We start from the raw sequence: 24624 nt of genomic DNA on the forward strand, positions 1-24624 counted from the left end.
ATCTGTTTCCTAGGGTTGAAATGTCGAATAGCAGAGGGCATGCATTGAAGGTGAGAGGGGGTAGATTCAAGGGGATATGGGGGGTAAGGTTTTTACTCAGAGAGTGGTGGATGCCTGGATTATGCTGCCTGGGGTATGGTGGTAGAGACAAATACGTCAGAGGCTTTTAAGGGACATTTAGGCACATGGGTGTGAGAAAGATGGAGGGATATGGACATTGTGCAGGTAGGAGGGATTAGTGTTTGGGTGTTTTTGGTTTGCTTTTTAGCTTGTTCAGCACAACATTGAGCACCAAATGGCCTGTTTCTGTTCTGTGTTCGATGTTCTAGATGTCTGATGGATATCCAGGGATATAAAGGATATACTCCATTCTCTACAGTGGTAATTAAACCTCAAGAAAGTTCCTGGTTTGTTGAAGTTTAACTAATTTTTAATCATACCGAAACTGGCTAACCACATATCTATTTTTCGCTGTTCCCTGTTATCAGACACGTAGGAAAGATTGCCTTATTACAATGGTTTCCAGCTTTCTAACCTACTTCCGGCCTGGGTGAATAGTACTTGGCAAAGAGGTGATAAGGAGGGATTTAGAAACAAGGTTGACATCTGAGATTAAATTACTTGCTGCTGTAGACAAGCACCAATACAGAATGTTTAAATGGCCTGTTTCCATGTTGTAATTTCTGTATCCTCATGGGAAAGTCATTGATGTGATATATATGGTCATTGATGTGAAAGATCAAAGTTGCAAACTGAATGGATCTGCAACTCCCTAAAAATAAGAGTGGATCTGTAAACTGTGAAGTGTTAACGCTTGGTCCTCTTTCGAACAGGAAATAAAAGAAATAGAATACCACACTAAGTGTTGCTGTTGTTGGCAGGTATAATTAAAGAGGTGTTCACAACAAATATTCTGGGAAAATTAAGTAATTTAAAGAAGTTTTGCAGATAAAATGAAAAAATAGAAGCTTTTAAAAAGTCCATATTAGTTTGGCAGATCAATATCTGTTCTTGTTTTGTTCCAGATTGGCACATTGAATGTTATTGTTCATTCTTTCACAAGTCCTTCCATCATTCTAATTTATGTTGGGCCCTCTGTTCTGTTGTGCAGAAAGTGATAATCATTTGACAGTAGCACAATCAATGAAGAAAGAATTTGACAGCACAGAAACTTCAGATTTAAAGTTCCTTGTGGATGGAAAGACTATTCATGCTCACAAAGCTGTTCTCAAAATAAGGTAATGGTCGAAATCCTCAGAAACAGGGTCATGTCAGGAATTGTTCATAAATATGGGAAGAGGTTCACTCTCTAGTTATTGGTGATTTCATTAATGTTCTTACAAAAAAAAGTGTGCATTCTTATGAAAGAGTTTGCTAACTAACACTCTGAGGTTTAGCAAAAAGTATGTAAATTAGGTTTGTTAAATATTTGAGTTCTCAGCGAAGAAATAAGGTTTAAAATACTTGGTTTTTACACTAACTGGAAGTTACCCTCTGGTCTATGCTATATTTGTTTCAATTGTGCAGGTCCCAACATTTACGATCCATGCTCCATGATGAAGAAGTGATTGAAATTGACCAGTTTAGCTATCCAGTGTACCGTGCTTTTCTAGAATACCTCTATACAGACTCAGTCAATGTACTTCCTGAGGATGCAATAGGTACTGTACCCTTGCTATCTTATATCTATTTTACTAAGAGAAGAATATTGTAACTGAATTTTCTCTTGCCAAGGTAAGCCCTTTGGAAGAATTTTCTGAACATCACCTTACATGATTCCCAGGTTTACTGATGCTTATATATATATATACTTCTGATTGCCAGTAAGTGTAACTTAAAAAATATTGATCATCATTGGGCTATTCTCAGGTCAGAAATCAGACTTTCTTACGTTCTGGGTTTCTCTAGTGAGTTAATTATAACAACACTTGTTGGATAGGTGTTTTAATATATTGGTGTATTTATTATACAATAATATGCTTATTTATTTCACAAGCGTGTTACTTAGTAATTTTATAATGCTGACTGCGCTGGGAAGCAGTCCACAAAATGGAAGATGCTTTTGGTAATGGTGTTTTTTGTGTACAAATATTTGCTTATGAATTTTCACAATACTGTTATTGACTTTTTGATTATCTTCAATTTACAAGGCTGTTTGTTACTATAATGAATAATGTGCCACTCTGTATAAATAAATACATTGTACCAAAATTCCCAGAATGCATTTGGCCTAGCATTTTTGATTGACAAAATTTTGTTTAACTGTGTTTTCCTGGAACATGTCCCTTTTGTAAATTGAAGAATTGCTGTAGTTTGTCTCCAAGCAATGGCTTTTTTTTTTGTAGGCAATAAAATACCTGCGAGGGGAGGAGATATCAGTAAGCTGTCTCAAATGAATAGAGAAAGAATGCTGCCTTGCAACAGGTTTCAGAAACCCAGGAGGCGTCCAAAATATTGACGAGTCAACTATTCTGGAGAGGTCATTGATGTTTGTAACTGCATACACTGAATATCAAGCAACACCCTTGTTTAATGTCAATTGAGTGATGAATGTTGGTAAAGGCGGGCAAGGTAACACCCATTCTGTACTGCAAAGTAGTGCGAAGGGATATTTTATAGCACTTAAGTGAGCAGGCACAGGTCAGTTTCAAACCTTACCAAATGACTCCATTGCCAGCAATCAGCTCACTCTCAATTCTGCATTAGCTTCTGCTCGATTCTAGAACCCCTTACTAAGGTGCAAGAGTTTTACTAATTGACTTTAATCTGTTTTATGGATGTTAAAGTTGCCTATCATCCTAAACTATCCCTAAAGGTTTTGGTGAGCTGCCCTAACTGTCGCGGATTCTCCTGGTGTGCCTGGATGGGAAATTCTGGAATTTAGGTGCCTAATGTAAACACTGATAGTGAAACATCTATACTTTCATGGTATTCAATAGATGGGGGGGTGGAATGATAGTGGGGAGAGACATGTTTCAAAGGTGAGAGGAATTGGATATATATGATGTTAATGTGCTGCAGCAGCAATTGAGTTTTAGGTGAATAATTGTTCCACAGCCCCACCTAGGGCCCATAGGCTGCAACTGCACACAATGTCCAACCAGTTTCCTACCATATCCTCAGATGGCAGGTCATTTATATTTTTAAATATAAGAAATATATTTAAAATATAAGATATATATTTAAATAAATAAAGTAGAGAGATTTAATGCAGAAAAATCAGTGGAAAACCAACGAAAGGGCAGAAAGACAATTGATCCAAAATTAGATGAACCAATGGAATTTTAAATTAAAATAGCTATAAATAAAATTAAGTATAAAAACGTAGCTCTGTGTGTGTGTGTGTGTGTGTGTGTGTGTATGTATAAACACACACACACTGAATATAAAAAGTAGTCACCCTCCTTGGAAGTTTTCACATTTTATTGTTTTGCAACATTGAATCACATAGGATTTAATTTAGCTTTTTTGACTCTGATCAACAGAAAAGGACTCCTTTAGTGTCAAAGTGAAAACAGATTTCTACAAAGTGATCTAAATTAATTACAAATATAAAACACAAAATAATTGATTGCATGATTATTCACCGCCTCCAAGTCAGTATTTAGTAGATACACCTTTGGCAGCAATTACAGCCTTGAGTCTGTGTGGCTAGGTCTCTATCAGCTTTGCACATCTGGACACTGCAATTTTTTCCCTATTCTTCTTTACAAAACAGCTCAAGCTCCGTCAGATTGCATGTGGATCGTGAGCTGTTTTCAAGTCCAGCCACAAATTCTCAATTGGATTGAGGTCTGAACTCTGACTTGGCCACTCCAGGACATTAACTTCGTTGTTTTTAAGCCATTCCTGTGTAGCTTTGGCTTTATGCTTGGGGTCATTGTCTTGCTGGAAAACAGATCTTCTCCCATGTTGCAGTGCTCTTGCAGACTGCATCAGGTTTTCCTCCAGAATTTCCCCGTATTTTGCTGCATTCATTTTACCCTCTACCTTCACAAGCCTTCCAGGGCCTGCTGTGGTGAAGCATCCCCACAGCATGATGCAGCCACCACCATGCTTCACGGTAGGGATGGTGTGTTTTTGATGACGTGCAGTGTCTAGCTTACGCCTCATATGGTGTTTAGTCTGATGGCCAAAAAGCTCAATTTCATCATTTGGTTTCATAGAACCTTCTTCCAGCTGACTTCAGAGTCTGCCATATGCCTTCTGGCAAACTGTAGCTGAGATTTCATGGGCGTTTTTTTTTCAACAGTGGCTTTCTCTTTTCCACTCTCCCATAAAGCTGTGACTGGTGAAACACCCAGGCAACAGTTGTTGTTTGCGCAGTCTCTCAGATCTCAGCCACTGAAGCTTGTAACTCCACTAGAGTTGTCATAGTCACTTGGTGGCCTCCCTCACTAGTCCCCTTCCTGCACGGTCACTCAGTTTTTGAGGATGACCTACCCTAGGCAGATTTACAGCTGTGTCATATTCTTTCCATTTCTTGATGATTGACTTAACTGTACTCCAAGGGATATTCAGTGACTTGGAAATTTTCTTGTATCTATCTCCCGACTTGTGCTTTGCAATAACCTTTTCGCAGAGTTGCTTGGAGTGTTCTTTTGTCTTCATGGTGTAGTTTTTGCCAGGATACTGACTCACCAGCTGTTGGACCTTCCAGATACATGTGTATTTTTCCTACAATCAATTGAAACACCTTGACTGCACTCAGGTCTCTAAAAACAGATCTCCATTTATCTAATTATGTCACTTCTAAACCAATTGGCTGCACCAGTGATGATTTGGTGTGTCATATAAAAGGGGGATGAATACTTATGCAATCAATTATTTTGTGTTTTATATTTGTAATGAATTTAGATCACTTTGCAGAGATCTGTTTTCACTCTGAAACAATTTTTCTGTTGATCAGTGTCAAAAAGGCCAAATTAAATCCATTGTGATTCAATGTTGTAAAACAATAAAACACAAAAAACTTCCAAGGGGGTTGAATACTTTTTATTGGCAGCGTATATACATATACACAGGCATACATATATGTGTATTATTTAACACAAAATTGTTTAATCAGAGGCAATGGATTTTAGAGTAGACATACTACTAGCATGAATGAATGAAACATGGCTATTTATAGAAAATTATTTGCTGGTAAAAACATTGGACCAAGGCACAGAAAGGGCCAGATGTCACTTGAACTGTGCTACACCATTAACTAAATTCTTCCATCTCAATTCCACTTTCCTTTATAATCTTTATATCCCTATAACCTTTCAGAATCCACAAATCTATTATTCTCTGAGCACAATGATATCATCTAATAATTTCCTAAACTCTTGGGAACATGGTAATAGTCTGATCACGCTCTCTTCACATCGCATGAATTGGTCTAAGCCTTTACAAGAAGTGTATTCTTCCTTCAGTATGAGACTAACTGCACAAACTGTTCACCAAGTTCAATAGACAGTGGATTCTGGCTAATTGGGCCATCAGTTAATCAGGACAGCTTCTTATTTGGGCCAACTCTTAAAGATCAAAAACTCACTGAAACAATTTCACTACTTCAACAAGTTAGGAACTATGATGAATTCAAAGGCATTGACAATCATCATGAATGTTACAATGAGAATGAAGATTGCAGGTTGCCATTGTCGAAAGGATTGCATGAAGGCAGTCCATTATCTGCCACACAAGATATTCCCCAGATGCTGGAAATCCAGAGCAACACATAATATGCTGGAGGAACTCAGCAGGCCAAGCAGCATCTATGGAAATGAATAAACCATCAATGTTTTAGGCCAAGACACTTCTTAAGGACTGGAAAGGAAGGGGGAAGACACCAGAATAAAAAGGTGGTAGAAGTGGAAGGTGGACAAACTAGAAAGTGACAGGTGAAGCTGGGTGGGTGGGAAAGGTAAAGGGCTGGAGAAGAAGAAATCTGAAAGGAAAGGAGAGTGGATTTTGGGAGAAATGAAAAAAGGAGCAGTGCCAAGGGGAGTTGATAGGCAGGTGAGGAGAGGAAGTAATAGGCCAGAGTTAGGTATAAAAGAAGAGGGAAGGCAAAGGGAAATTTTTTATACCAGAAGGAGAAATCGATGTTCATGCCATCAGGTTGGAAGCTGCCTAGACAGAATATGAGATGTTGCTCCTCCACTCTGAAAGTGGCCTCATCGATATGTTGGAGCGGGAATGGGGATAAAAATTAAAATAGTTGGCCACTGGGACAGTCCACTTTTGGCGGATGGAGCTGAGGTGTCCGGGAAATGGAGGAGACGCGGGTGAAGGCAGCATCAATGGTGGAGAGAGGGAAACCCCATTCTTTGAAGGAGGAGGACATCTCTGATGTCCTGGAAAATAAAGTTTCTTCCTAGTAACATATGTGGCAGAGACGTATGAACTGGGAAAAGGGAATAGCATGTCAGGGTGGGAAGAGGTATAGCCAAGGTATCTGTGGGAATCGATAGGTTTGTAAAAGATGTTGGTAGTCGGTTTGTCTCTAGAGATGGAGACAGAGAGATTGAGAAAGGGGAGGGAAGTGAATAAAATGGACCAAGTGAATTTAAGGGCAGGGTGGAAGCTGGAGGCAAAGTTGTTAACATTGATGAACTCAGCATGGGTGCATGGTGCAGCACCAATGCAGTTGTCAATGTAGCGGAGGAAGAGTTGGGGTGCATCACCAGAGAAGGCTTGTATCATGGACTGTTCTATGTAGCCAGCAAAAAAGCAGGCGTAGCTGGGGCCCATGTGAGTGCCCATGGCTGCCTTTAAGTCTGGAGAAAGTGGGAGGAACTGAAGGAGAAATTGTTCAAGGTGAGGACCAGTTCTGCCAGACAGAGGAGGGTAGTGGTGGAGTGGAACTCGTTGTGCCTTTTGTTGGGAACAAAGTGGAGAACTTGAAGCCCTTCTTGATGAGGCTGAGAAGTGTATAGGGACTGGACATCCACGGTGAAAATGAGGTGGCCAGGGCAGGGAATTGAAAGCTGGAGTTCGAGAGTATGTGTTACAGATACACCAGGTGTCTGTACTGTTTTTGTTAACTTACAGTCAATCAAAAGATTTAGTTGTGGGATAGCATGCATCCATAAGGAGACACGAAAGAAGAAGCAGAGATGTGTTTATTATTCCCAAAACTCCATGGAAGAGGAGATAGTGCTTGGAGTCTGGTGTACAAGTAACGCTGTAATTTTATTTAAAAACAATAGAATAAAGCTTGAGATTCATGGATGATTGGGATGAAGAAGCAATACTGGAATGCATACTAAATGAAGCTGTCAAACAGCACCAATATAGAAAATATAATAAAAATGATCAGCAATGATTCTGAAAGGCTTTATGACAAGTTTAACTAAACGTAATAGAAGTTTTGGAAGAGATAATGAAGGAGAGGACAAGATCAAAGTTCAAAGTATGTTTACTATCAAAGTATGTATATATTATACAACCATGAGACTTGTCTCCTGACAGGGACCCACAAATAAAGAAACCCCAAAAGAACCGTATTAAAAAAAAGACTGTCGAACACCCGATGTGCAGAGAGAAAAAAAGGCATAAAAAAGAACCCAGGAACCCATAAAAAAGACCGTTGAACAGCCAATGTGCAGAGAGAAAGAAACATATCATGCAAACAATAACCACAAAGGCAAGGGTAATGTAATAGGTATTGTATAGTTTCAAAAAACTAATGTGAATCTCCCAAATTTGATCTAAACAGAGATTAGAATACTGTATCAAAGTTCAAAGTCAATGTATTACCAAGGTTCATATGTCACCATATACAACCCTGAGACACATTTTCTTGAGTGTATACTCAATAAATCCAGTACTCATAATAGAGTCAATGAAAACCCATGGACAACCAGTGTGCAAAAGGCAACAAACTCTGCAACTACAAAAAATAATATTAATAAGTAATAATAGATAGATAAGCAATAAATACTGAGAACATGAGATAAGAATCCTTGAAAGTATGACCAAATATATGAACAAACAGCTGAATAGTCAAAGGATTTGCTTAAAATAAAATGTAAAAAAACCAGAAACCAAAGGAGGAAAGCTTTAAGCAAAAAGGCACAGTAAGATCATTGCAGGGATCTCTTTAATTCAAGGCATTAATGCAAAATATAAATTTAGGCATGAGTAACTGTATATCAAAATGTGCTATTGTCAGTGAGCTAGCTTGGTGAGGTGGGTGGCAATGCATACTGCACAGATGAGGAATAGAACAGAATGCTGAGGACAATAGAGAACTTGGCAGTTCATTGGTTAATAAATTTTATATCGATAAGTGGGCAATGAAAATAGAAATATCAGATTGTTGCACAACTCTTTCTTGCAGAGACAGCCTGAAATTAAAATCCACTGTTTCCAACGCAAACTTATAAAAACAGCGTTTTATTTTAACCATATAAAATAAATACCAATTTTTTTTTAGATGTGTTTGAAGTTGCAGTTTAATTCTCAAACCTGTACAAACTGTCGCCTCCTTATTCAGTTACCACTCTATTTGTCAATCTGGTGTCACTTCTGTTGCTGACGCCTCATTGCTTCACCCACTAGTGCTTTTCCTTTTTTTGCTAGCTTTGTTCCCAGCAGTAACTATTTGATAGCACTGATTTTTGATATTGTGGTGTTTGCTGAGCTTGGCAATTGGCTTGCAGATGTTTCATCTCCCGTTCGCTTGCCTTGGTCCTGATTGGCTACCCCTACAGTTGACCCTTAAATTCTATTGGCTTGTGTTTCTTTGGCTGTTAGAGGTTTGTAGGTGGTGTCCATTTTGACATGCTTGCTTACAGAGTTATCTGAAGAGAACCATGTTTCTGATAATTCTTGTGCCCTGCTTTGTGTTTGCTTGTGCCAGGACCTCCATGGTGTCCTTCTCGGCCTTTGTGTACTTAGATCAGTGACAGTGGATCATGTCTGTACACGTCATTCTGTGATTCTCTTCTGATAACTCTGTAAACAAACATGTCAAACTAGATGCCATCTATGAACCCCTAAGAGCCAATAGAACTCAAAAGGTCAGCTGAAGGGGTGGCCAGTAGAACTGAGGCAAGCAAACGGGTGCTATATAAATGCAAGCACTTCCAGGGAGAAACAGCAACAACTGTGTGCTGACGATGTCACCCCGACTGGTGATGAACTGTCTGCAAGCTAATTGCCAAACTCAGCGGACACTGCAACATCAAATGCCCCAACCTGAGCTGCCAATATTCACTATCACTATTTTTTTTAATTCCTTATTTTATCTGGTAAATTTTAGTCACATTTTCCAATAAAGCATCCTGACAAATGTTATGGTTCATTCACCCATTCCTATTACCCTTGAGGATTGTTGCTGATGGGAAATGGATTCCCCCCACTGTTTGTAGCCCTGAAAAGTTTTCCCATGAATTCCAGCCCCTCATTATTACTGCTATAGTCATGACCCCAACTGCAGATCACCTTGCAAACCAAACCGTCTGAAGACTGTGGTCCTTTGTAATCCTGATAGGTATTTCTGTCATTCTGACCTACCTTCCTTTGAACCTACAATGTTCTGTCCTCCCAAATTCAATCTTTTATCATTAAAAGGATAGTTAGGGGGTAGGACATTGGCCCCCAACCACCGGGCTGCAAAGCATGTGCTACCGGGCCGCGAGGAAACAATATGATTTGGCAATATGAAACGATATGAGTCAGCTGCACCTTTCCTCATTCCCTGTCACGCCCACTGTTGGAACTTGAACACACGTGAGGTCATTACATAGGGAACCCCCTTCGAGTATCGCTGTCTCCCATCACCCTTCGATGGGACCGTCTTGTTGCAGAGAAACAAGCCCAGGGCTCCCACTGATTCAGCCATATTGGTGTGTTGCAATGATTTTATATGTTCATACTGAGAAAATCTGCGCTGCGTGTTCAATAGTCAAATGTTACTTAAAATGTTATGATGCTGTTGACTTATATAAGTGACTTATAATTGACTTATCACTATATTCATGCGAGGAAAATATGCGCTGTGTTTAATATTAAATTCGTTAGATAAACCCTTTTAGAAATGAAATTGAGTGTATTAGCCACTTATAAGTGACTTATAGTTGACTTACCACCTATATTCCGGTCGTGATTAACACCCCCCCCGCCAAGTCAGCCGGTCTGCAAGAATATTGTCAATATTAAACCGGTCCGCGGTGCAAAACAGGTTGGGGACCCCTGGGGTAGGATGTTATGGAAATAGAGTTATTTGGTGAACTAACTGTGCCATTGCTTTCACCTTTCCAAAATCTAGAAACAAGATATCTTGTTCTGTTTCAGCTTGTTCTTGACCCACAGAACATTCGTCCTAGCGTGAATCTTGTCCCCCTCTTGCCGTCTGTGCCTGTGATATGTTCTGCCACTTCAGCAGCTTGCTGTTCCCTGGACCTGACTTTTTCCAGTCCTGTCATTACCCGCATTTCTCCCAACAGGGGTCATGTTGAGCTGTCTCAGCCTTTGAACATGCGTTCAATCTGTCTGCTTTGAACATTTCCCTCCTCTGCCTGGCTGAGTCATAATGAGTCCGTTTCCTTGAGTCTTCACTTCCAATAAGAATAGGCTGCTTTAGCAACCCAGACTACTCCCAGCTATACCTCCATTGTCCTGGGATGGGTGGAAAAAAAAATCATCATTCCTGTCTTTACTTGGGTCCTTCCACCTCTTCTTTTGCTGGGAATTTAATGACTGCAGTTCTGCTGTTCCCTTCTCACACACCCATGTCCTTGCTATCTCTATTTTGGGGTGCAGAATGACACCAGTATTCACCATGTGTCCAGTGACTGTCATCGCTAATTGACCACGTTTCCTGTCAGCCTATTGCTATGTGAACCAATATTTTAGTTCTGACACTTGTACCCCATTTCATTACTTCAAACATAACTTCCTCAACCTGATTTATTTTCTATATGATTCATGCACTCCCTGGACCACAAAATGATTTCACTTGTTCTCACTTGCCTCACTCTCAGTGAATCATCTTTTGCCATTTCCCAAAATTACATGTGATGTCACTTTCCTTTTCAACATTCAGAAACAGTGAGAGCTCTCTGCAACACCCTGATGCACGGTTCAGTGACTCATAGCACGGCATCCCTTCCCTGACAAGGGTCTGTCCTTTTTCCTCTTCCCTTCCCAAAATCCAGAGCTGTGCTGAACCGTCCTTGTCAAGGTAAAACAACAATTTACAATGATTACTACAATCTTTATACTGTACTCCCTGTTCAACCTGCAGTATGTTCCGTATTATGCAGACTGGATGAGCGTTTTCTAGACCCCCCGCCCACCCCCCCCATTCAGTATGCTGCCAACACCCTGAGGTTTAAGTTAGGTGTTATTTCAGCTGTCTTCCAACCCCTCTTTGACCTTAGCTTCTTACATAAGTCCTTCAGTGGAAACTCCAGGAATGGCATTTAATCTGTGGATAGGCACTTTACAAATTTCAGGGCTTATCAATAAGTTCACCAGTTTCAGATCATAAGCTCTATCCCTAGGTTCTTGGATCAGGGTGGTCAACAATGATTCTATTGCTACTCTTCCTCTATATTCACCCTTGAACTTAAAGCAATTTTATTTTTTATTTCAGATCCGTTTTTGTAAGTGTTCACATCCCTTCTGCTGGCAGTAATTGGACTTTCCTGGGGCTAGCAGCTGGAGAATGTACAGTTGTGCAGTCTCGGAGTGGTCTAGGCCACAGATCATACAAAAACACCTCAACAGTTCCCAGCATTACACAAAGGGCCCCTCTTGAGTCGGTGGCACAAGAGATTCTGTAGATGCCGGAAATCTTGAGCAACACGCAAAAAATGCTGGAGGGACTTGGCAGGTGAGGGAGCGTCTATGGAAGGAAATAAACAGCTGATGTTTCAGACGAGACCCTTTATCAGGACTCACGACGAAAGGTCTCAGCCTGGAATATCGACGGTGTATTTCCTTCCATAGACGCTACTGGCCTGCTGAGTTCCTCCCTTATGTTGTGTGTGTTGCCCAGAAGCGGTATTACGTTGCAGGTGTACCCTGAGGTGCAAGATATCTCTACATGACGGTCTGTTGTGATCCAGACTGTCAAACATAGGATTAACCTAAGCCAGGCTTAATAATATCACCCACCACTAACACCTTCTCGTGCCATGCTTTTTTGTTCCTCGTGCTCAATTACCCAATCCTCTTCATTTGATCCGTTCTGAGCTCCCCTGGATCTGTATTAATGATGGTGACGCACTGCGTTTTGTTTTACTCCACCTTCAATCCTGACACTGCTAGTTCTCGATTTCTTTCTGGCCCTTTCCTCACTGCTGCCCTTAGTTCTGTTAACGTTTCTGCTTTCTTTTTTAGCCTCTTTCTCTCTCACTCTGGCAGCTGGCTCTGGTTTTACACAGCTACTGAGTCCACTAACGTGGTTTGGTTTCCGGGTGCAATATTTAATGGGATGATTTTTAAGAACTCTCTCAAATTGCTGCCATAGTTCCCATTGTTTGCATTTCTTCTGGCACTTTATCATTCTCGCCTTCAAGATGTTAACAGTAATGGTACAGAAGCATTTCGGTAAAAGGCTTGTTTCCATGCCTAGTGCAGCTTTGCCCTTTGATTGTATCCAGGCTCATTGAGTTAGATGTTACCAAGATGAGCACTTGGCTTGCACAAAATGGGCAACATGGATTGTTTAAGAAGAATGTAAGAATCAGAATATTCAGTGAACTTATTAGGAGGATGGGAGACAGACTAGGTGTTTCAGTAACCAAATAGGAAATTATTAAGTTCTATCAGGGAAAATAAAGCAGTAATTTAACAATAGGAGTATTTTAAGCTTTTTGTTTATATTTTCGTTGTGTTAATTTGATAGAGGCAATGCAGGATATGCAGGTTCAGTCAGGAATGATCATCATCTTGTAGAGTTTGAGCAACAGGTGACATCGCTGCTGTCCATTCTTGAGACAGAGCATGCTGTGGATAACAAATCTCGGGGCGATCACTGTGTAGATCGACAATGCATCAGAAAGGTAATGGTTGAGTTATCAGTGGACAATAAAGAAGAGGCAGGTAATTCAAGGCACCTTGGCTCTCCCAGCAGTATTCATTTCTGAGTAAACACAAGATTCTTCAGGTGCTGGAAATTTTGATCAACTCAAAGTGCTACAGGAATTCAAAAATTCAAAAAGATTTAAAGTACTTTTATTATCAAAGTATGTATGCCATGTACAACCCTGAGATTCATCTTCCCACAGGCAGCCACGAAACAAAGAAACACCATGGGATCTGTTCAAACACCCATCGCACAGAAATGAACAAATTGCACAAATAGCAAAAACCGAGTGAGAAACACAGAATGTAAAACACCAAACCACAGTCATTGCAACGGTCCAGGAGTGCTCAGTTAGTGCTGTGTCGTTTGACTGCACAAATTAGCAATAAAAAAAGAGTAAAAAAAAACACCAACTGCAAAGACCAATCCATAAACTGCATTGATTAAACCTTGCCAAAAACCCAAGAATCCGACACCATTAAGCAGAAGGGGGGGAGAGAGAGAGAGAGAGAGAGATCAGTCAAACGAGGCACCTTCCTCTGGCAGCAGTGAGAGAGTGACAGGTCAAATTCAGCAAGCCAGGCAGCATCTATGGAGGGGAATTAACCATTGATGTTTCATGCTGAGTCCCTTCATCAGACTGGAAAGGAAGTGGGAAGAAGCCAGAATAAGAAGATGAGGAAAGGAGGTGGTGATAGGTGAGGCCAGATGATGGGAAGATGGGAGGGATGAAGTAAGAAACTGGGAGACGATGGACGGAAGAAGTGAAGGGCTGAAGAAGTCACTGTTCGATAGGAGAGGACAGTGAACCATTGAAGAAGGAGGGGCCCCAGGGTGGGTGATGGGCAGGGGAGGAGAAGGTAACCAGAATGGGGAATGGAAAGAAAGAAGGGGGAAATCACCAGAAGTTTGAAAAATCACTGTTCCTGCTATCAGGTTGGAGATAACCTGAATGGAATATGAGGTGTTGCTCCTCCAATCTGAGAGTAGCCTCATTGTGTCATTAGAGGAGGCCATGGACCAACTTGGCCTTCTTCAAAGAATGGGGTTTTCCTTTCCTCCATCATTGATGCTGTCCTCACTCTCCTCCTCCATTTCCCACGCATCTGCCCTCACCCCATCCTCCCGCCGTTATATAGATAGGTAAGTAATCCTTGCCTACCATTCCCCATGCCTCTGTATCCAACACATCATTTTCTGTAACTTCCACATTTACAATAGAATCTCACCACTAAGTACACCTTACCCTCTTCCCATCCTCCCCCTCACCACGACCCCCCCCCATTCTAGGCTTTCTGCAGGGATTGCTGTCTACGTAACCTTGTCCACTCGTCCCTCCCCATTGATCTCCCTCCTGGCAGTTAATCCTGCAAGCAGCACAAGTGTTACACCTGTCTCTACACCTCCTCCCTCACCACCAGTCCTTTGAGGTGAGGTGATACTTCAACTGCGAGGCTGTTGGGGTCATCTCTATGTGGCGCTCCCAGTATGACCCAATATTTGTGGAACCCGGCATAGATTGGGGGACTGCTTCGTCGAACACCTATGCTCCATTTGCCACAAATGGAGGGACTTCCTAGTGGCCACCCATTTCAATTTGACTTCCCGTTCCCATTCCAACATGGTGACCCATGGCCTCCTCTATTGCCACACTCAGTTTGGAGGAATAACACCTAACATTTGTATGGGTAGCCTCCAAACGGATCACACGAGTATAGATTTCTCCAACTCAGGGTAATTCCTCTACCACCTTAGTCCCTTTTTTTCCATTCCCCATTCTGTTCCCCTTCTTACCCTCTCTTGCCCATCACCTCCTCTGGTTCCCCTGCTTCTTTCCTTTCTTCCATTGTCCACTGTCCTATCAGATTCCTTCATCAGCCCTCTACAACTTACACCTATCACCTCCATTTTAACCTCCACCCCCCACCCACCCACCTATCTTCCCTCTCAACTATTATCTGTCAGCTTGTACTCCTTCCCCTCCCCTTACTTTCTTACTGTCTTCTTCCCTTTTCCTTTCCAGTCCTGATTAAGGGTCTCAGTCCAATATGTTGACTGTTTATTCCCCTCCGTAGATGCTGCCTGACTTGCTGAGTTCCTCCAGCATTTTGCCTGTTGCCCATTAATTTCTGAGTGCCAGCTAGAACATGCAGCACAATGGGTAGTTCAACTGTATAGGGAGGAAGGGATGATGAAATAATTCAAGATCAGTTAAAGTTCCTGTAAATGTTGCTCTCATTGTAGTTTGCAGAGTTGAATGATTTGAATATGTGGCTAAGCATTTTCCCTCATTTCCGTGATACTTGGGTGTAGGGAATACAAGAACAATTAATTAAAAGAAACAATTGAAAAACAAGCTGGTTCTATTTTGAAAGCAAGAACTTCTTTTGTTTGCATGATATATTTTTATTGCTTTTCATCTTGCAGGCCTTTTGGATTTGGCTGCATTTTATGGAGAAAACAGCTTGAAGAAGCTCTGTGAGCAGACCATTAAACAAGGTATTTCTGTGGAGAATGCCATCACTTTACTCTCTGCTGCAGTAAAAAACCAAGCAAAGGTAGGAGATCGAGACTAAACTATTCATGTTCAACATGTTCATTATAATCCTTTTATCCACCTCATTAAATTAATAAAGTGAAAATCTTTTCAGTTCATTGCAGTATTTTCAGTAATGAAGGAGGGCATTCGGCCGACCTGAGATGTGACATATGTTTGTGAGGGCTAGCCAATTATTTCCTTCACCTTGAACATCTTTTCATCCTTGAACCATCTGATGTTTCCCTCTATCATAAATCTTGACAATCTCTTCTGCTGGAAGAAGAAACTGTAATTCTGAAGCTAAAATTCCTTATCACTTCTCTGATCTCTTGTCTTGTCTGTTCTAAGCTCATCTTATACAAGGCAACATATGTTCAAATAAACCACTAAACACCTTATTTTCCTTTCTTGGTTACTACATTAGCTAATATTACTAACATTTAATACTATTAATATTTATTTTTAATTTATTATTTGACAGCCCCACTCCTTATCCAGACTCCACTTCTGGAATATGTCCTTATTTCTTTGGATAAATGCAGGGGTTTCTGGAAAATCTCATTAGGTCAGATAGCATATGTGGAGAGAAACACAGAACTTTTTAGGTCAATTAATGTGGAATTCCAAGCCTTTATTCTTACCATCAGAATTCCTTCTGTCCCGCAGTCATAAAATGAACAAGGAAGAGGTTGAGGTACTCGAGCACGCTCTGCCTTTCAGTAAGATTAAAGCGGATGTAAACTTTGGCAATTACTGTACTATCAGGATATGCTTAATTCACAACAATCCTTGTTTCTTTCTGCTCCAAAACTTAATCTTTATTTAATTAATTCAACTTTAATTTCCTGAGTGGCTTGATGGAATGTGATCTTGAATTCACTGGTCCATCCAGCGTTCCCAACCTTGTTTAATGGTTAGGGCCCATGGCATAAAAAAGGTTTGGAACCCCTGGGTTCAGGCCTCTGGATTACTAGTCTGTACTACAATTTTTATATTAACACACCCTACTAAAAGATTAAAATCAAGATCGTGAATGGAGTTTGAGCAGCGTGAGCTGATGCCAAGGTTCTGATGTTATGGAAGAATTATTAAGGTCACAAATGACATCCTATCAAAGGCAAACTGTCCCTTCTGAATTTTCTCAATGTCTGTTGCTCTGATGGAATGAACTTCCATTGTTTCTGCACAGTTATTTCATTGAATAGGACTTGACTGGGCTGGTTCAATTTCACTAGATGGAGTAGATGTGGAGAGAGTGTTTCCCATGTTGGGGGAGTCTAGAACCAGAGGACACATCCTCAGAAATAGGGCATCCCTTTAGAACAGAGGTGAGGAGGAATTTCTTTAGAAATCCTATATGTTATGGTCTTATCTCTCCTGGTGTTCCTCCACCTCCCCCTGAGGATCTATTTTTGGCCCTTTCCTCTTTCCCACTGACAATGCTGTCTCTGTGCAACATCATCTGAAAATGCTTCTGTGTGCTGGAATCACTCAGCTCCACCTCATGACCAACTTTCTTGAAACCTCTGCAGCTTCTAACTTTATGGGCTATTTGTTCAACACTGAATAAACAAATTCCTCCAGCTGCTACATTCACTGATGGTCATAAATTCCCTCCCTTTCTGGCAACCATTAAACCTAAATCAGACTAGTTATGAACTTGTGCATGTACTGGACCTTAGATGAACTTTGAATGATACCATCACTACAGGGATCACCCTTTTCCACTTCCGCAAATTCACCTGCTTCAGCTTGGGTGCTGAACTCCTTACTGATGTCTTGTTTTATCAAATGTTTAGTTGGCCTCTCTTGTTCTATCCACTGTAAACTTGAGGTTTTTCAAAGTGGACACTGATCTAAGCTGTACTCATTTATAAAGGCTCTGTACTCACTGATGTACATTCCGGACCCTGGGCAAGCAAAGCCCAAGTTTGTATATCCATTTCCTCATTTCCAAGTTCCCTCATGGTGTCACCCCTTCCAGGGTCTACAAGCTGCAATGTTACTGCACCTTCTTCCCTCCTGGATGTGCTAGTTCAACTTGCACCATCTGTGTTTGATATGCCTTCTATTACCAAGGCCCTCTATGGAATTTCTCTTTAAAATCCTCTGCCTCTACATTTCTTCCCTATTTTAAGACGCTCCTATAAAACTAGCCCTGCCAAGCATTCTAATTTTCTCCATGTGTAGATATTGTACCTTTCAAGTGCCTAAGGATCTAGCTATACTGGTTGTCCCAGTCTTCTGATCTTCCCTCATCTTCTGATGGGCTCATAGGCTATATTTTCTCACGTTGTAATGGTTTATATAATTCTATTATGAAAGATACCATTGAATCTGTTTCCACTACCCGTTCAAGCTGATTACAACAGCTCACTGTGCAAACAAATGTTCCCTTGTACTGCTTCTTTTTACCCTCTTAAGTATATTAACTTTGTTGTCTGGTTACTGACTTTCTCAGCAACTGGAAATGGAATAACGAAGAAGAAACTTTCAAAATAGCTATTTTGAAACTTCTTTGAAAGCTCCTTTAATTCTCAACTTTAATGTAAAATCCCCATTTAATCTAGTCTCCTCACAGAATTGAAGTCCTTCGGGTTTAGTGTATTCTAGAAAATCTCTTCCATTTCTCTTTTAAAGCATTGACCATCTCTACTGATTTGTGTTGTCCAAATTGAGTGCCACAGTCCAGGAGCAATTTCATCCACTTTAGTAAAGGCTTCATTTTATACTCTACTCGAAGTACCATGGATTACATTTACTTTTTAAACATATTCACTTAAAAGTTTCAAGTGTCTACGTCCCCAGTTGTTCAGTGTACTTTAAAAAATTGTGTGATTTAGTTAATAATAGTGCATGAATTTCCACTTTGCTGCATTATCTTCCATTGCCATTTCAGTGCTCTGTGTTCCTGTGAAATCTCACTATCATCAATATTTGTTTACTAGGTTTGAATTTTTCCCATCTTTCCAGTCCTGAACACAATGTTCCAGATGTAGGCTCTCAGAGCTTCAGAGAATCTCTGCTCACAGTGCAGATGGAGGAAAGAATTAGATCATCATGGAGTGGTTGGTTCCTTAGAAATGCTTTAAAGAGGAAGAGAGGAACAGGTGTATAATAGCAGCATCATTTTGGGGTGTTGAAAATTGCAAAAATTGACCTATTCAATGTGGAAGATGGGTGAAAGGTGAGGTCCAGGAAAACCTTGTGGAATAAAGGGGACGATAAAAATATGGGAAGTTGAGGCCCCTGTCAGTTGTGGCAGAGAGAGGATTGGAAGGTGTGACCAGAATTTCTGCAATTTCATCCCTACTTTTCTTAAATTTGCTTTACATCTCATCTGGTCTAGGTGACCATCTTTACTTTGATTATTGTAACTAAAAATATCTGTTTAACCAATTTTGATCCTATTCAATATTTCCACTTTCTCCATTGAAAGCTGTTGTATCCATTCAGTACATTATCCACATCCTGACTTTTATAGGACCTTTTTTGTTCCTGTTTGTCATAGACTCAGAAAATTACAGGACCATATAGTCCGTGCTAAACCATTTAAGCTGCCTACTCCCATCAACATGCACCCAGCCCACAGCCCTCCATACCCCTACCAACCATGTATCTATCCAGATTTCTCTTACACGTTGAAATTGAGCTCACGTGCACCACTTCCACTGGCAGCTCATTCCACACTCTCATGACCCTGTGAGTGCAGAAGATTCCCCTTAAACTATTCACCTTTCATCCTTAACCCATGACCTCTATTTGTAGTTTTTCCCATATCAGAGGGAAAAGCCTGCTTGCATTTACCCTAAGTATACTCCTCTATCAAATCTCCCCTCAATCTTCTACATTCCAAGGAATAAATTCCTAACCTATTTAGTCTTTTCTTATAACTTAGGTCCTCAAGTCTCAGTAACATTCTTGTAAATTTTCTTTGTACTCTTTCAACTTTATTTACATCTTTTCTATAGGTAAGTGACCAAAACTGCACGCGGTACTCCAAATTAGGCATCACCAATGTCTTATACAACTTCAACATAACTTCCCAGCTCCTGTAGTCAGTACTTTGATTTATGAAGGCCAGTGTGTCAAAAAGCTTTCTTTATGACCCTATCTGCCGCCACTTTCAATGAATTATGGACCTGTATTCCCAGAACTCCTTAGTGCCCTATCATTCACTGTGTAACACTTACCCTGGTTGGTCCAACTAAAGTGCAACACCTCGCACTTGTCTGCATTAAATTCCATCTGCCCAGTCTCAATTCATTTTCCAGCTGGTCTAGATCCTGCTGCAACCTCTAATAGTCTTCCTTGCTGTCCACTACACCAACAGTCTTGGTATCATCTGCAAACTTGCTGATCCAGTTAACCACATTATCATGTAGATCATTGATATAGATGACAAACAGTAACAAACCCAGCACCGATCCCTGTAGCACTCCACTAGTCACAGGCCTCCATTCAGCCACACAACCATCTACTACCACTCTCTGTCTTCTCACACAAAGCCAATTTCTAGTCCAATTTACTACCTCATTTTGAATGCCGAGCTACTGAACCTACTTGACCAACCTCCCATGTGGGACCTTGTTAAATGCCTTGCTGAAGTCTTTGTAGACAGCATTGCCTTCATCAACTTTCCTGGTAGCTTCCTCGAAAAACTCTATAAGATTGGTTAGACATGATCTACCATGCACAAAGCTATGCTGACTATCCTGAATCAATCCATGTCTATTCAAATACTCAAGATATCTGGTCTCTCAGAATAGCTTCCAGCAACTTTCCCACTACTGATGTCAGGCTCACCTGTTTATAATTCTCTGGTTTATTTTTAAGAGGCTTTCTTAAACAGCAGAACACCATTAAATATCTTCCAATCTTTTGGTACCTCTCCTGTCACTAAAGATAATTCAAATATCTCTGCCAGGGCCCCTGCAATTTCTGCACTTGCTTCCCACAGGACCTGAGGAAACACTTTGTCAGGCGCTGAGGATTTATCCATCCTAATTCGTCTCAAGACAGCAAACACTTCCTCTATAATCTGTATAGAGTCCATGACCTCACTGCTACTTTTCCTTGCTTCTGTAGACTCTGTCCATATCCCAAGTAAATCCAGAGCAAAAAAATCTCTCCAATCTCTTTTGGCTGTTGTATCTAATAAAATGGCCACTGAGTGTCTATCATAAGCAAGGTTGCCTGCAGTACACCACAGGTCACAGACTTCCAATACCACCTACCACCTTCCATGTGCCTTGAGCTTCTGGACTAATTAACCATTTAGGACCTTGTCAGACAATATAGACAATATCTACCACCATGTCTTCACCATTCTTCTTTTATTTTTGTTACCTCATTTAAAAAATCCTTAATCAAATTAGTGAAGCAGGATTTCCCCTGCACAAAACCATACTGACTATGCTTGGTCAACCCCTTTGTTTCCAAATGTATATAAATCTTTGTAGCATTTTCTCCAATAATTTCTGTATTAGATGTACGTTTGTAAATTGGTCTGAGTGTGTTGCTTTGGGTTTATTCCTGATGCCTTTCTTAAATAATAGAACTACATTAGTTATCCTACAGTCTTCTTGTAACTCATCTGTGGTCTCTGAAGATGCAAACATCTTCATTAGGATCCCAGCTATCTTCTCCCTTGCTTCATGGGAACTCATCTTACCCTGGGGAATATATTAACAATTATACATCTGATGATACTTAACACTTCCTCCTTCATATTGACATGCTCTAAGTCATCAACATCCCCTCCCTGAACTCACTAGTTTCTTTGCTTTTCTCATTGGTAAATAGAGATAAAAAGTGTTAATTTAAACCTTGCCACATTACCTGGCCGCACATAATTATTCCTTTAGTCCTAAGGTGACCCACTTTCCCATGATATACTTATAGAATGTCTTGGGATACTCCTAAATCTTACTTGTCAAGGATATTTGGGGCAGCATGGTAGCGTAGAGATTAATGAACACTATTACAGCATCAGCAACCCGGGTTCAAATTGACTGCTGTCTGTAAGGGGTTTGCACGTTCTGCTTGTGACGGAGTGCATTTCCTCTGGGTGCTCCGGTTGTCTACTACATTACAAAGACGTACGGGTTAGTAGGACAATGAGTCACTTGGGTGTAATTGGGTGGCGTGGGCTCGTTGGACTAGGTGGGTTATTTACATAAAAAATGTTCCGGCCCAAAACATTGACTGATCGTTTCCACGGATGCTGCCTGACCTGCTGAGTTCCTCCAGCGTGTTGTGAGTGTTAAAAAATAAATTAAGTTTCATACCCTTTTTTGCCCTCCAATTTTTTTTCTTAAGTTCTCTTTTGTACACTGTATATTCCTCACCTTGCTCAATTCCAACTGCTTATACTATACCTATCTTGTGCTTCCTTTATTCCATAATCACACCTTCAGTTTCCTTTATCATCCAAGGTTCTCTAATGTTGCTGTCTTTGCCTTTCTGGAACACCTTGCCCTGAACTCTCTTTTAAAAATACACCATTTAGGAAAGTTATTAAAAAGGAGAAAAAATTCATAAATAAATGATAATTTCAGCATTTAGAAGAATTATTTTGTACAGTCAGGCTGAAGTAAAAAAAAATCATAGGCTTACTATTAACTTCAAAATTCAGATAATTAAAGAAGTTTTTCTTGGTATTTTCCCTGACATAAACTAATGATAGAGATAAGTGTGAATATACCAAGATTTTTTTTAGCTGTGTTATTTCAGAATATAAGATTATGGCTAATGTAATGAATTGCCTTTGGATAAATGAAGTGCTGAATTGTTCTTTTCAGGGGTTGGAAGAGTTTTGCTTTAAGTTCTGTGTCAATCATTTGACAGCCGTGACACAAACTCAGGGCTTTGCTGACATGGACCATGAGTTCCTAAAGGACTTCATTAGCAAGGCTGGCAAGCATGGAGCATTTCGGAACTGAGGCAACAACTCGAACTTCCAAAGATGACGTTGCTTTGATTTGGAAACTGAATATAGCTTGTGGGGAGGAGGGTGAGGTTCTTTTTGATGCCCCTCTACTCTAGTTTTTCCACTGTCATCCCTTCAGCTGCCACCTTTAGTAGGAGTACACCTTCATAGATACCCGCTGTGGTTAACTTTAAATAGGCTATTCATTTGGTGGTTTTCCAGTTGAACTCCCTGCTTGGAATCATTAGATCTACCAAGTAGTTGCTGTACTGTGATGATGCAGCCTGGCCTTGCCTGCTTTTCACCCTTTGCTATAAAGCTGTTGCAGCAATCACAGTAATTAAACTGGGATCGACTATGTAGGTATGCTTCATCTATTCATTGAGAAGGGGAAGGGCAGCCAAGAGAGTGACTCAGGCGTTATTTGCAAATCTGTAATTTTCAGTATTAATTACAAAAAAAAAAAAAAATCAGGTCACAAAATCAGTCTCTCCATGGGACTACTACTGAATTGTGGCTAAAATGCAATGAAAACTAGGAACTAAACATCCTTTCAGAAATCTGCTTTGTGATTCATTCAGAGATTTCACATTAACTAGTCTAGCAGTCATTCTCTACACAGTCTTACTACTGCTGGAATGTCAGCTATGAACAATAGTTGGATCATTTAGAATAAGTGCACTTTTATGCTGTCTAAAGCAAAAGCAGAGCTTCACCTTTCCCAGTTATATTTCTTACACATCAGTTTTTGTACCTCGGCTTTGATGGAACAGCTGGAGTCCACAGTTGGAACTTTCCACCTGATTGATACCAACATGTTTGAAGTGTCTGACATTTTAAACCAGAATATATTCTGGACAAAGGAGATTTCATTACAGTCCAGATATTTTAATAATTACCTTGGAATATTTCACAAATGAAAAATTTTCTTCAAAAATTAGTACCCTAGCTCCTTGGATAGACTTTGGCTCTTTCTGTTGGGTCATTTACACTTGCTTAGTTGTGATGATTTGGCTTTCCAAAATTTTGGGAGGTATTTGTGCAGTGGGGATAATCAGTTGCTCATATCACCATTCTACTGCCTTGTGACTCATTTTACAATGCATGACTAATTAAGCTTCCTGTTTGAACTATTATCAAAAATTTGAGTATCAGATCAACTCCTTTCCCAAAGTTTCTCCCAGCACCTACCTACATTTCATCAGACAAGCCAGACAAACAGGAAGCCAATCTTAATTTCCAAGATCATAAAGTCACTTTTGCATTCTGCAAAAGCTACTGGAAGAGATGTACTAAATGAGGTGTACTATAAAATCTATTACTCCAATCAAGCTCCTCTCCTTAAGTCATCAAGCAGAAGTCTAGCCGAATTGCATACTTACTGGCTGCAGATCAGTTTCTACTTTTATGCTAAGTTTGATTACTTTATCAGACTTATTTGAAGGTTTTAACATTCATACAGACTTGGGAGACACAACATTACAGGCAAGCTTGCACTTTATTTTGTTTCAATCTTTACTCCTAATTTAACCTGATATTATAGGAATTTTTAAGTAATCGCTAATTTGAAATTATCTTAAAATTTATCAGGTCAGGTCAACTAGACACTGAGATGAGTAGGACTGATATGGATATTCCTCAGTTCACATAATATTTCAAACTACTGTTATGGGCAGGAAACAAAAACTAAGATGTTGAATGACCATTTAATCTGTGTATGTATCAGGCCCCATAAGCAAAGGTCTTAATCATGTTTGTCATTATCAGTAAGAAGCAAATATTGTAAAATACTTCTAATAGTAGTTCACTATCATGAAAAAAATGGATTTAATGACTGGAAAATGTATTTATAATGTAGAGGACCAAATGTTATAATTTCATTGTCTTAACTGTTGCAATGTAAATTGTTTTGGCATTTTATATAATGGTGACTCAACCTATGTCAAACATTTCATAATTGTAACAGCATTTTTGTTTTTAAAAGTTATTTTCAAATTTAAGAGTTCTGTATGCTTAAAAGTATGAAGTTAGCTTTGAAATTGGATGTTAGTATTAAGACTATATAACATTTAATTAAAATGGCAATCAAGTTCTCTGACAAATTCATTACCTAAAAATAAAGGATGA

At 40.0% G+C, this 24624-nt stretch overlaps 1 protein-coding gene across 7 annotated transcripts in view; it reads left to right on the top strand.

Annotated features, from left to right (window-relative positions):
* Positions 1-24613, top strand: part of LOC140199165 (RCC1 and BTB domain-containing protein 2-like) — a 77864-nt gene extending 53251 nt beyond the window's left edge. For 6 of the 7 annotated variants that reach the window (XM_072260786.1, XM_072260787.1, XM_072260791.1 and 3 more), the window contains 4 exons: positions 1112-1238; positions 1528-1661; positions 15455-15585; positions 22370-24613. In XM_072260786.1, coding sequence (XP_072116887.1) covers positions 1112-1238; positions 1528-1661; positions 15455-15585; positions 22370-22510 — 533 coding nt within the window. In that variant the 3' untranslated portion in view covers positions 22511-24613. Of the gene's footprint in view, positions 1-1111; positions 1239-1527; positions 1662-2345; positions 2480-15454; positions 15586-22369 lie in introns of those variants that run through there. The other variant, XM_072260788.1, reaches the window with a different exon arrangement.
* The last annotated feature ends 11 nt before the right edge of the window (positions 24614-24624 follow it).

This window comes from Mobula birostris, chromosome 6 (assembly GCF_030028105.1).
Source record: "Mobula birostris isolate sMobBir1 chromosome 6, sMobBir1.hap1, whole genome shotgun sequence".
In the NCBI taxonomy this organism is placed as follows: Eukaryota; Metazoa; Chordata; class Chondrichthyes; order Myliobatiformes; family Myliobatidae; genus Mobula; species Mobula birostris.